This window comes from Capra hircus, chromosome 7 (genome assembly GCF_001704415.2).
Source record: "Capra hircus breed San Clemente chromosome 7, ASM170441v1, whole genome shotgun sequence".
Lineage (NCBI taxonomy): Eukaryota > Metazoa > Chordata > Mammalia > Artiodactyla > Bovidae > Capra > Capra hircus.
Genome location: NC_030814.1, coordinates 29,693,741 through 29,707,104, shown reverse-complemented (window position 1 = coordinate 29,707,104; position 13,364 = coordinate 29,693,741). Strand labels below are relative to the sequence as shown.

At 37.1% G+C, this 13,364-nt stretch overlaps 1 protein-coding gene across 2 annotated transcripts in view; it reads left to right on the top strand.

The window, feature by feature from the left end:
• MSH3 (mutS homolog 3) overlaps nt 1–13,364 on the top strand; it is a 191,738-nt gene that overhangs the window by 108,877 nt on the left and 69,497 nt on the right. For both annotated transcript variants that reach the window (XM_018050063.1, XM_018050062.1), the window contains exons 16-17: nt 4,689–4,753; nt 7,633–7,749. In XM_018050063.1, coding sequence (XP_017905552.1) covers nt 4,689–4,753; nt 7,633–7,749 — 182 coding nt within the window. The remainder of the gene's footprint in view (nt 1–4,688; nt 4,754–7,632; nt 7,750–13,364) is intronic.

Sequence of the window (13,364 nt, the reverse complement as noted above, 5' to 3'; positions counted from 1 at the left end):
CAACACCACAGTTCAAAAGCATCAATTCTTCGGCACTCAGCTTTCTTCACAGTCCGACTCTCACATCCGTACATGACCACAGGAAAAACCATAGCCTTGACTAGATGGACCTTAGTTGGCAAAGTAATGTCTCTGCTTTTGAATATGCTATCTAGGTTGGTCATAACTTTTCTTCCAAGGAGTAAACGTCTTTTAATTTTATGGCTGCAGTCACCATCTGCAGTGATTTTGGAGCCTAGAAAAATAAACTCTACCACTGTTTCCACTGTTTCCCCATCTATTTGCCATGAAGTGATGGGACCAGATGCCATGGTCTTCGTTTTCTGAATGTTGAGCTTCAAGCCAACTTTTTCACTCTCCACTTTCACTTTCATCAAGAGGCTCTTTAGTTCTTCTTCACTTTCTGCCATAAGGGTGGTGTCATCTGCATATCTGAGGTTATTGATATTTCTCCCGACATCTTGATTCCAGCTTGTGTTTCTTCCAGTCCAGCGTTTCTCATGATGTACTCTGCATATAAGTTAAATAACCAAGGTGACAATATACAGCCTTGACGTACTCCTTTTCCTATTTGGAACCAGTCTGTTGTTCCATGTCCAGTTCTAACTGTTGCTTCCTGCCCTTCATACAGGTTTCTCAAGAGGCAGGTTAGGTGGTCTGGTATTCCCATCTCTTTCAGAATTTTCCACGGGTTATTGTGATACACACAGTCAAAGGCTTTCTTCTTCTGCATAGCTTCAGTCGTGTCCGATTCTGTGCAACCCCATAGATGGCAGCCCACCAGGCTCCCCCGTCCCTGGGATTCTCTCGGCAAGAACACCGGAGTGGGTTGCCATTTCCTTCTCCAATGCATGAAAGTGAAAAGTGAAAGTGAAGTCGCTCAGTCGTGTCTGACCCTTAGCGACCCCATGGACTGTAGCCTACCAGACTCCTCCACCCATGGGATTTTCCAGGCAAGAGTACTGGAGTGGGGTGCCATTGCCTTCTATGTCAGAGGCTTTAGGATAGTCAATAAAGCAGAAATAGATGTTTTTCTGGAACTCTCTTGCTTTTTCAATGACCCAACGGATGTTGGCAATTTGATCTCTAGTTCCTCTGCCTTTTCTAAAACCAGCTTGAACATCAGGAAGTTCACGGTTCACGTATTGCAGAAGCCTGGCTTGGAGAATTTTGAGCATTACTTTACTAGCATGTGAGATGAGTGCAGTTTTGCGGTAGTTTGAGCATTCTTTGGCATTGCCTTTCTTTGGGGTTGGAATGAAAACTGACCTTTTCCAGTCCTGTGGCCACTGCTGAGTTTTCCAAATTTGCTGGTATGTTGAGTGCAGCACTTTCACAGCATCATCTTTCAGGATTTGAAATAGCTCAATTGGAATTCCATCACCTCCACTAGCTTTGTTCGTAGTGATGCTTTCTAAGGCCCACTTGACTTTACATTCCAGGATATCTGGCTCTAGATGAGTGATCACACCACTGTGATTATCCGGGTCATGAAGATCTTTTTTGTACAGTTCTCCTGTGTATTCTTGCCACCTCTTCTTAATATCTTCTGCTTGTCTTAAGTCCCTACCATTTCTGTCCTTTATTGTGCCCATCTTTGCATGAAATGTTCCCTTGGTACCTCTAATTTTCTTGAAGAAATCTCTAGTCTTTGCCATTCTGTTTCTGTCCTCTATTTCTTTGCGTTGATCGCTGAAGAAGGCTTTCTTATCTGTTCTTGCTATTCTCTGGAACTCTGCAATCAGATGCTTATATCTTTCCTTTTCTCCTTTGCTTTTCGCTTCTCTTCTTTGCACAGCTATTTGTAAGGCCTCCCCAGACAGCCATTTTGCTTTCTTGCATTTCTTTTCCATGGGGATGGTCTTGATCCCTGTCTCCTGTACAGTGTCACGAACCTCATTCCGTAGTTCATCAGGCACTCTATCTGTCAGATCTAGTCCGTTAAATCCATTTCTCACTTCCACTGTATAATCATAAGGGATTTGATTTAGGTCATACCTGAATTGTCTAGTGGTTTTCCCTACTTTCTTCAATTTCAGTCTGAATTTGGCAATAAGGAGTTCATGATCTGAGCCACAGTCAGCTCCTGGTCTTGTTTTTGTTGACTGTATAGAGCTTCTCCATCTTTGGCTTCAAAGAATATAATCAATCTGATTTTGGTGTTGACCATCTGGTAATGTCCTGGTGTAAAGTCTTCTCTTGTGTTGTTGGAAGAAAATGCACTGGTCATAGCAAAGAGGGTGTTTGCTATGACCAGTGCATTTTCTTGGCAAAACTCTATTAGTCTTTACCCTGCTTCATTCTGTATTCCAAGGCCAAATTTGCCTGTTACTCCAGGTGTTTCTTGACTTCCTACTTTTTCATTCCAGTCCCCTATAATGAAATGGACATCTTTTTTGGGTGTTAGTTCTACAAGGTCTTGTAGGTCTTCATAGAACCGTTCAACTTCAGCTTCTTCAGCGTTACTGGTCAGGGCATAGACTTGGATTACTGTGATATTGAATGGTTTGCCTTGGAAATGAACAGAGATCATTCTGTTGTTTTTGAGATTGCATCCAAGTACTGCATTTCGGACTCTTGTTCACCATGATGGCTACTCCATTTCTTCTGAGGGATTCCTGCCCGCAGTAGTAGATATAATGGTCATCTGAGTTACATTCACCCATTCCAGTCCATTTTAGTTTGCTGATTCCTAGAATGTCAACGTTCACTCTTGCCATCTCTTGTTTGACCACTTCCAATTTGCCTTGATTCGTGGATCTGACATTCCAGGTTCCTATGCAATATTGCTCTTTACAGCTTTGGATCTTGCTTCTATCACCAGTCACATCCACAGCTGGGTATTGTTTTTGCTTTGGCTCCATCCCTTCATTCTTTCTGGAGTTATTTCACTGCTGATTTCCAGTAGCATACTGGGCACCTACTGACCTGGGAGTTCCTCTTTCAGTATCCTATCATTTTGCCTTTTCATACTGTTCATGGGTTTCTCAAGGCAAGAATACTGAAGTGGTTTGCCATTCCCTTCTCCAGTGGACCACATTCTGTCAGACCTTTCCCCCATGACCCACCCGTCTTGGGTTGCCCCGCGGCATGACTTAGGTTCATTGAGTTTAGACAAGGCTGTGGTCCTAGTGTGATTAGATTGATTAGTTTTCTGTGAGTATGGTTTCAGTGTGTCTGCCCTCTAGGGCATGGATTTGAATTCAGAGCTGCCAAGCTGCATAGTTATGCTGCATAACTTAAGTATACTATTCTAGCTGGCTGCCCAGAGACCTCACTGAGGCAGTTTTAGCTTCTTTTCAAAATTTCCACTATGATTTAGGCAGTAATTTCTATGGAGCTGTGTTATATGTATTATTCCCAAATGTTAGTGGTCTACTGTGGTCCTGAATTTTGCTGTTTGCCTTTGGCTTATCTCGTCTCACAATTATTGTATAAAAACACCAATGTGTTTTCTTATAGAAGATTTCCAAATATTTAAGCAGAATATTTTTTAGCATACTCTTGGAGAGACTTTATCTTTCTCATTAGAGATATTTATTTTGTTATTTTTTTCCCCCTCAGTTACTTTTTTTTTTAGCCAACGGAAAGAATTTTTAAAATTCTTTTCTTTAACTGGATATGTCAGATTTGAAATTGTATTAATTTCCTCTATATAAGATTACATCATTAGTTGCAAAATCATTGCTAAGAATAAAAATTCTTAACCATTGATTCCAATTATAATGAACAGAAAAGCTAAAGTGTTTCTATTAACAGAAAAGTAAACTCAAAAGCCAGGCTGGTACTAGTAATAATATGCATGTTATAAATACCTAAATGTTGTAAAACACGTGACTAAGTTCCTGTAGTCATCTCAAAATTAATGGCAACTACAGAATTTCTGGGTCCCATCCCATACAAAATAGGTGTATTTTTATTTAAATGAAACATTAAATTTCACTGTAATAATACAGAAATGTGAGCAGGAAGAGGAGATGATATATAGTTTATGTGAAAAATGGAAGATGTGATAGAAGTAGTGATTTCATTTACTTCCTGGCTGATTTCAGAAAAGCCTGTAGAGTACAGTTGGATCTGTAATAGTTCATATAAATGAAAACTTAAAGAAAATACTCATGTGAAGAAATCTCTTCCTTCCTTAATTGCTGAGGGGTTAAGTGCTTTGTGTGATGATACTTTTAAAGGACTTAGGTTTCTTGGATAAACGCTATTATAATAAATCCTGTTCCGTTCAGATTAAGGGATTGGCCATATCTCAAACTGATATAATGTCTAATAATAAAATATTCTAAAATTTTATGTATTTAGAGGCTCAGTCTTATTACTGAGTCATAGAATTCTGAAGATAAATGCTACTAATTTATGAAATGAATGAAAAAAGTCATTAAGGAAAAATCATCATTTATAGTATAAACATAACAGTGTTGCAGGTATTAAATCATCAGGTTATTTTTTTAGTATAACCTTTTTGCTCAGTACAAATTGTACTTTTTCCTAAGTGTTGAAACCCTAATTATTAATAATGGTTGTACAGACATATATGAACTCTCCCAATAACACTGCTAGATTTATTTTGAATGTTTAGAATGATATTTGCTAGACTGTCACAGCACAGTTTTGTGGAAGATTTAAAAATATAATGGCTAATCTTTTAAATATCTAACCTTTATTTGTATTTATTTTAGTTTATGATTGAAGTAAAGAATTCTGCTGTATCTTGTATACCAACTGATTGGGTTAAGGTTGGAAGGTAAGTTTAAAAATACATGTTTTTTATTTTTCATGTAGATTATAATAATAAATTACCTTCATGCTTCTGGACTGTTAAAAGCACATCCTTGACATTAAAAGCAGTTCTTGCCCTTTAGTTTCCTTGTGGAACTTTTAATTAGAGAAATAATTCTCTTAAACTCTTTTAATCATTGATTTTTTAACATTTTGTCCAAAAGGTATCTTATTTGTATATATTTGTTTTCTTGTTTTGTGAATTACTATTTTATCCTTATACTTCAGAGTACACTTTAAACACATGAAAAGAGAAAGTTGCAGAACCTTCAATTATAAGATTAATTTGGTTGCTTGAACTTCTTGATGAATGCTATACCTGACATTTCTTTTAAGAAGCTTGACATTTCATTTTCTGCCTCACTGAGCTCTGCCTTTCTTTATTCTTAATGCTTTCCATGGCGCATAGTTATACTAGTTCTTTACATGTTCTTTTTAAAAGTTATGTCTTGAATTCATGAAAATTATCAGAAACAAAATTAGAGAACCACATGAAACCCTGCCTTTTCTTCTTGGTTAGGCATTAATTCTCAAGAAGTGACTCATTAAAGAAGTGGTTTTAGAGAAATTTATTTCCTCTTATGTGTGGTACTGTTTCTGAAATATTTATTACTACTGTTAGTATGTTTGTATCAACTTGAGATGAAAATGTTACATTTTCCTAAGATAGTAGAATAGGGACTAGTAGCTGGTGATGGTATGAAGGAATGCTATGTTGAGTGGAAGGAAATTTTGACATGATTTTGACATGATGTGTGAATGATTATTAATTTATTATTTTAATAATAAACCCTGTTATCCATGGCCACTATCAAAGGATCCTGAAAGCATAGTCATGGGTTTCTTTAGCTCTAATACCATCTTTTTTTTTTTTTTTACCAGAAGCTGTAATTGAGCTTCAGGTATTGTTGATTATAAGGAATGTTTTCTTCTTTGGCAGCCATTCTTTCCTTTATCAATTTTTTTCCTATACTACAGCTAATGAATGGTAATACACTTTATGAAGAGAAATTACTAGAAATCGTGTTAATCTGTCTAGAACAACCACTGAAAAGTCTCACTAAATGAGTTTTGTCAGAAGAAAAAGCTATGATTAATATGTTTGCATAGAAATCTAGATAACATACTTTAAAAGCAAGCAAGGCATAAATCAATACCAGCATCTTTTCAACATTTCAGTGATATAAATCAAATGAATAAATGTGGTTGGGAAGGTATTTTTTATCTGTTTAGCCACCAGAGCCTTGACAGAAGTAAGTTAAAATATCATTAGGCAGATTTTGAATGCAAAAGGCTCATTTTCAGTAACTTGCCAAGTTAAAGATAATTGTGACCATGTGTTAACAGGAGTGAGTGTGCAGAGATCAGAGTACACTCTGTCATCACTCAACCTTGACCTTTTCTTCTTAAAGTTTCCATCATAGTAACAGCATCAATAAGCAGTAATCACTACCACAGTGGAATGGCTCCTAACATTGAGTTCAGTTCAGTTCATTTGCTCAGTTGTGTCTGACTCTTTGCGATCCCATGAACTGTAGCTCGCCAGGCTTCCCTGTCCATCACCAACTGGCAGAAGTAGCTCAAACTCATGTCCATCGAGTTGGTGATGCCATCCAACCATCTCATCCTCTGTCATTCCCTTCTCCTCCTGCCTTCAGTCTTTCCCAGCATCAGGATCTTTTCTAATGAGTCAGTTCTTTGCATCAAATGTCCAAAGTGTTGGAGCTTCAGCATCAGTCTGTCCAATGAATAATCAGGATTGATTTCCTTTAGGAAATCATTGAGTACTAGTGACATAATTACTCTGCTGAGCACTATCTGATCCTCCCAACAGTACCTATGGGCTTCCCTGGTGACTCAAATGGTAAAGAATCTGCCTGCAGTGGAGGAGATCCTGGTTCAGTCCCTGGGTCGGGAGGATCCTCTGGAGAAGGGAATGGCTACCCACTCTAGTATTCTTGCCTGAAGAATTCTATGGACAGAGGAGCCTGGTGGGCTACAGTCCATGGGAAGATTGGACATGACTAAGCAAGTAACATTTTCACTTTTCATGAGGTAGATACTATTGTTATCCTCATTTGATAGGTGAGGAAAGTTTTTAGTTTAGACAAAATCAGTTTTATTGGCCCAGAGTCACATAGATAGTGAGTAAGTGACAGAGTTGGAATCTTACTGTGGATTCTCTGACTGGGGACCCATGGCATCCACCATTGTGCTCTGTAGCTTCTTGATGAGGAAGCAGAGTCTGCAAGCTCAGAAGAGGACTACATGATATTTCTTCCCATCCAGGGTCACTGTGAATCTGCTGTTGGATCATGAACCCTTCTTTGACTGCCTCCTGAATTAATGCATTGCTGTTCATTGTAATGCTTTTTTTTTTAATTGAAATACTTTAATCATACAGAAAAGTATAAAATATAAAAAATGATATGACCTTCACCAATATATCCAACTCTTTGATTTGTTAGGACTTAAATTTGTTATATTTGCTTCTGATCTTTTTTTTTTTTAAACCAAAGATTTTCATTTTGTATAATTTACAGAAAAAACCTCTTTACTTATGAAACAGAAATTCTAAACTTTGATTTTTGCCATATGGATATAACTTGAATTTTAAAAGCTTCCTAACAAAGTATTCTGAACTTCAAATACTTTATTTACAATAAAGATCTTTGGAATCAATAAGGTTTAGGATCATAATTAAAGAATGTTCTCTATTTACAGCTATTTACTTTCAAGGTTCATCAGAGAATAGTAAATAACTACTTTAATTTTCTGAAGTGATGGCATTACTGACTTCTTAGTAACCTTGATTTTCTATTTATGTTTTTTCTCCTTTTCTAGCACAAAAGCTGTGAGCCGCTTTCACTCTCCTTTTATTGTAGAAAATTACAGACATCTGAATCAGCTCCGGGAGCAGCTAGTCCTTGACTGCAGTGCTGAATGGCTTGCTTTTCTAGAGTGAGTTTACAATGAAAAATGTAATCTGACTTTTTGCTATGAGAAATAGACCGGAAAATCTTTCCACCAAAAAGAAAAGTAGAGATTACTGCTTGTGACCTGCCATAAAATAGTTTAGTACATGTGTTCTCTGATTTTATTTTTAATCTATTGAAATGTAAACTCATCTTAGTCTTTGGTAAGAGACCAAATATACTTTTTGTTACTGTACTAACATTTTGTTGCTAAGGATGTTTATTAATGTCACTTTGAAATTCTACCTTGGATTTTGTTTACTTTTCTTGTATAAAGGCTTAACATTTTCAGAGTTGGACAAATATGGGTTAGTTGTTTCATTGCATTGGCCAAAAAGTTTGTTGTTACAGGAAACAAAGTCTGTACGTTGTTCCAGGAAAACTCAAACGATCTTTTTGGCCAACCCACTATCTACATTTAATTTTTTTCTTATATTTTTGCATCCTTTACCTATTTCCCCCTACTTTGTATCTTGAAAAAATTCAAATCTGTGGGAAGTTGAAATGGTGATCTCTGTACTCTATCAGTTCAGTTCAGTTCAGTTGCTCAGTCGTGTCCGACTCTTTGTGACTCCATGAATCACAGCAAGCCAGGCCTCCCTGCCCATCACCAACTCCTGGAGTTCACTCAAAGTCATGTCCATTGAGTCAGTGATGCCATCCAGCCATCTCATCCTCTGTCATCCCCTTCTCCTCTTGCCTCCAATCCCTCCCAGCATCAGGGTCTTTTCTAATGAGTCAGCTCTTCTCATCAGGTGGCCAAAGTATTGGAGTTTCAGCTTCAACATCAGTCCTTCCAATGAACATCCAGGACTGATCTCCTTTAGGATGGACTGGTTGGATCTCCTTGCAGTCTAAGGGACTCTCAAGAGTCTTCTCCAACACCACAATTCAAAAGTATCGATTCTTTGGCACTCAGCTTTCTTCATAGTCCAACTCTCACATCCATCCATGACCACTGGAAAAACCGTAGCCTTGACTAGATGGACCTTTGTTGACAAAGTAATGTCTCTGCTTTTGAATATGCTGTCTAGGTTGGTCATAACTTGCTTTCCAAGGAGTAAGCGTCTTTTAATTTCGTGGCTGCAGTCACCATCTGCAGTGATTTTGGAGCCCAAAAAAATAAAGTCTGACACTGTTTCCACTGTTTCCCCATCTATTTGCCATGAAGTGATGGGACCAGATGCCATGATCTTCGTTTTCTGAATGTTGAGCTTTAAGCCAACTTTTTCACTCTCCTCTTTCACTTTCATCAAGAGGCTTTTTAGTTCCTCTTCACTTTCTGCCATAACGGTGATGTCATCTGCATATCAGAAAGTTTTTGATATTTCTCCTGGCAGTCTTGATTCCAGCTTGTGCTTCTTCCAGCCCAGTGTTTCTCTTGATGTACTCTGCGTATAAGTTTAATAAGCAGGGGGACAATATACAGCCTTGACGTACTCTTTTTCCTATTTGGAACCAGTCTGTTGTTCCATGTCCAGTTCTAACTGTTGCTTCCTGACCTGCATATAGGTTTCTCAAGAGGCAGGTCAGGTGGTCTGTGTTCTTTACCTAGGTTTATTTAAAGTGTTAAGATTTTACTACATTTGTTTTATATCTGCTTCACACTTTTTTTTTTCTGAAACATTTTAAAGTAAGTTTTAGACATTATAACACTTTGCCCCTAAATACTTAAGCATACATTTTCTAAAAATAAGGACATTTTGCTATATAATTTTGCTACCACTATTAGACCTAAGAAACTTTAATTGTTGTTGTTCAGTTACCCAGTCGTGTCTGATTCTTTGCAACCCATGGACTGCAGCTACTAAGTTAAATATTAAATTGTCTCAATTCCTCTTCTCCCCATATTTTTATTGTTTTTATTTTTTTATTGAAATTGATTGGTTTACAATTGATTTACAGAGTTATGCCAAACTCTGCTGTATATAGCACAGTGACCCAGTTATATACATATAGACATTCCTTTTTTATTTTCTTTTCCATTGTGGTTTATCATAGGATATTGAATACATTTCCCTGTGCTATACACTAGGACCTTGTTGCTTACTCATCTATATATATTAGTTTGCATCTGCTAATCCTAAACTCCCAGTCCTTCCCTCCCTCAGCCCCCTCCTCCTTGGCAACCACAAGTCTTTTCTCCATGACTGTGATTTCCCCTCCTCCCATATTAAAAAAAAAAAAAACCTTTCACATGTTGCATTTTGTCTATTAAGTTTTATTAGTATATTTTAATCTAGAATAGCCCTCTACCTTTATATTATGAAATTTAGAGGGGAGGCATCCATGCCATTGTCTCAAAGAATCTCTCATTCTGGATTTATTAGCAGTCACATGTTCCTCGTAATAGTTTTAAGTTGGTGGTGTTCTGATAAATGGTGAATAGCCAGCTCTCTGGAGAGCAGTAGTGTGTGTTTGATTTCTCTGGTGTCACTACACCATCCAGGACTGATTACAAGCTCCGGCTGGCCTGGATTGAAAAGAGATGTGCACACAGTTGACTTTTATGAGTCCATAGAAGTCAGCTCCAGACCACCAGTCACCTAAGCACTTTGTTTATTAGCTCATTTTGTTTCATAAGAGCCCTAAGAGTGAAATATTATTATCATCCCCAGTTTACAAATGAATAAGGTGAGCGACAGAAATAAAAAATAAGTTGTCCACAATAAGACTGTAACCCAGATTCAACTCAGGGCGTGTGGTGGTAGGGCATGTGACCTATACTGTCAGGCTGTAGAGCCTGCCTGTGGTGAATCAATCCATGGGCATCACTGGGAAATCTCTCAGTCTTGCTCTTTAAAAATTTAAACAGTATATTCAGTGTAGTCTTCAGGAACTTTTTTCCATTTAAAGTAACAACTCTGACAAGTGAAAAAGGAAGAACAAAAAAGATATTATGTGACAGTTTTTAAAAGGTGGTAGGTTGGTACTATCTCTTGTTGCCCAGAGGAGTTTTGAATTACAGGATCAGAAAGAGATTTCAGTACACTTACCCTGAATCTTTTCAGATTATCTTGACTGAGTCTTGAATCCGGGGATAGAAATTTGGTCTACTGACTTCCTTTTCCAACTTACTTTCAATTACCCTTGCTAAGGATTTTCAGGGCTCTTTTGAGTTTATGTTTTCCTGACTTTCCCCTTAGTGATATCACTGAGAACATGAAAAGTAGACTGATGTTTTCCCTTTCAAGCTTCAAGGACTATATTCTAGGGTTCTAGGATTCAATGAGATTGTTCGTCTTCACTGTCTGCATAGTGTACGTGATTTTATAGGTCTGGGTTATGTTCTTTCCTGGTTCTAGAGTAGAGAAAGTTCAGATCTCCCAGGGTAAAGATTTTGGCACTATCTTGATTCTTTATTCCTTTTTTCGCCTTTATCTATTATCAAATTCCTGTTTGTCTTTTTTCTCTTTGAAACATCTCTTTGATTTGCCCCTTCCTCTCCTATCCTCTTCTCACACCCCGCCATTCTCACTGTGTCAGCCCTCTGCCTGGGCCCTTCTACCCCATTAACCCAGGAGAATCCTGCTCTCATCATACTGTGGCTTGGCTGGAGTTGGGAGCTGCTGAGAGTAAGCTAGCATTAAATAAAACATCACAGAAGAATATGATATAATATATTGCTAAGTGAAAAAAGGGTGAAAAGTATTAAAAATGTGATGCCAGTTCTGTATGTGTAAATTCACATACATGCACAGCATACACATTTTTGTATTTTAAAATATTGAATATATATGCTATTATTAATATGCTTACTGACCATATATATGTAAATAACTTCAAATATTAACATTAATTCTGGAGGGTGAGATTACTGGAAGTTTAATGTACTTTGCAGATCCATGATATCAAAAGTTTCTGTAATATAGTACTTTCAAATAGAAAAATATAAATTTTTTAATCTAAATAATATTGGCTGAAATTTAGCTACAACATTTGCAGCTAGACCCCCACTTGAGAATAGCAGTGATTGTTAGACATACTATTTATTGAGGTGCCAGATGGTGTGAATATAATGTCATTTCAAAAATGATTAACCTCATTGAATCTGACACCAGAGGATTGAATACCAGCTATACAAGTGTTTTTGTCTCTTACTGAGATACTAACAGTTGTCCATTAGTCATATTACTTTATATTAAAATATTGCAAGAAATTAAGGCTGTAAGAAAGTCTTGAATGGAACCCTCTCTCAAAAAACAGTGTCTCTTCTTTCATATTCTAAAAAATGGGCTCCGATATTGAATAATCTCAATTGAAAAATCTTTAATAATAAGATTATTGAATATTATTCAGTTGAATAAAATTACGTCTCATACAGTAGTTCAAGGATTTTAGAAATACATTTGCAAATAGAAAATAAAATATTCTTCTTTTTAATTAACTTCAAATATTATTGAATCACATCGGATGGTAAACTGTCATAATAACTTTAGAACCCCAGTGTCTTTAATCTTTTTCCCGTGGACCCAGCAATGCCTTTTGAGATTAAATCACAGTGATTAGTTGAAGTTGTTTTTGGTGACTTACTGGTAAAGTTGTATGTTGTTATGACATAAACCCAGGTCTATTGGATTGTTACCTGAATTGTCCATTTTTCAGCCTGTCATTTTTCTAAAATGATCTCTTTGAAATTTGATCAAGAATAACAAATAGACAAAGACCAAGAAGTCAAGCAAGGCTTTGTAAGAGTTGTGATGGTGATGTTTAAGGTTTATGATAGCTTAAAATTTTTTTTCACATGCCTTATTTATACAGTTGACATGAAAAGGAACATTGTTGTCCACAGCTAAATAATTTACCTTCTCTCTCTTGCCTTTTTTGTTGTTGCTAAGCTGAAATGGTACTGACCAAGAGTTAAGTTACTCATTTCAATCCTGGAAGTTAGATCATCAGGGACAGTTATCCTCAACCTAAGGCTGTTGGGTAGTGACAAATTAGTGGCCTGGACAGGACCTGAGAAGGAAGGAATGGGGATGAGAAAAAATCAGCTGTTTTTAAATTTTTTTTACTGTAGTGCCACAGATATATTGAACACTCAGATCCAGAGAGGCAAGAGCAGAAATATCAAATATGGCTGCTTTCTGACAAAAGAGAGAGTGCCAGGATAGGAAGACCAGATAGATTAGTAATTAGAATAGGAAAAAAAAAAAGTAATTAGAATAGGGACAGAATCAGCCACAGTCCAAGGGGTAGATGAGTGGTCAGATCTAAAATTGCAGCTAGGCTAGAAATGACAGGGCGCCCTCAGGAGCATTATGTTCATACAGAGCATAGCATCTTCAAAACTAAGAATCATTTTTAAGGTGGCAGCTGAGTGTTTGGTATTTTGCACAGACTCTTAACATTGTTAGTGGTAACCATGTAGTCCTTCTGAGTGACTTTAATTTGGGGGAAATAGGTAAATTATATTCATTATGCTCTCCTTGTTTATGAGGTTCTCAATTTGCTGACAAAGGTCCATCTAGTCAAAGCTTTGGTTTTTCCAGTAGTCATGTATGGATGTGAGAAGTGGACCATAAAGAGGGCTGAGCACTGAAGAATTGATGGTTTTGAACTGTGGTGCTAGAGAAGACTCTTAAGTCCTTTGGACAGCAA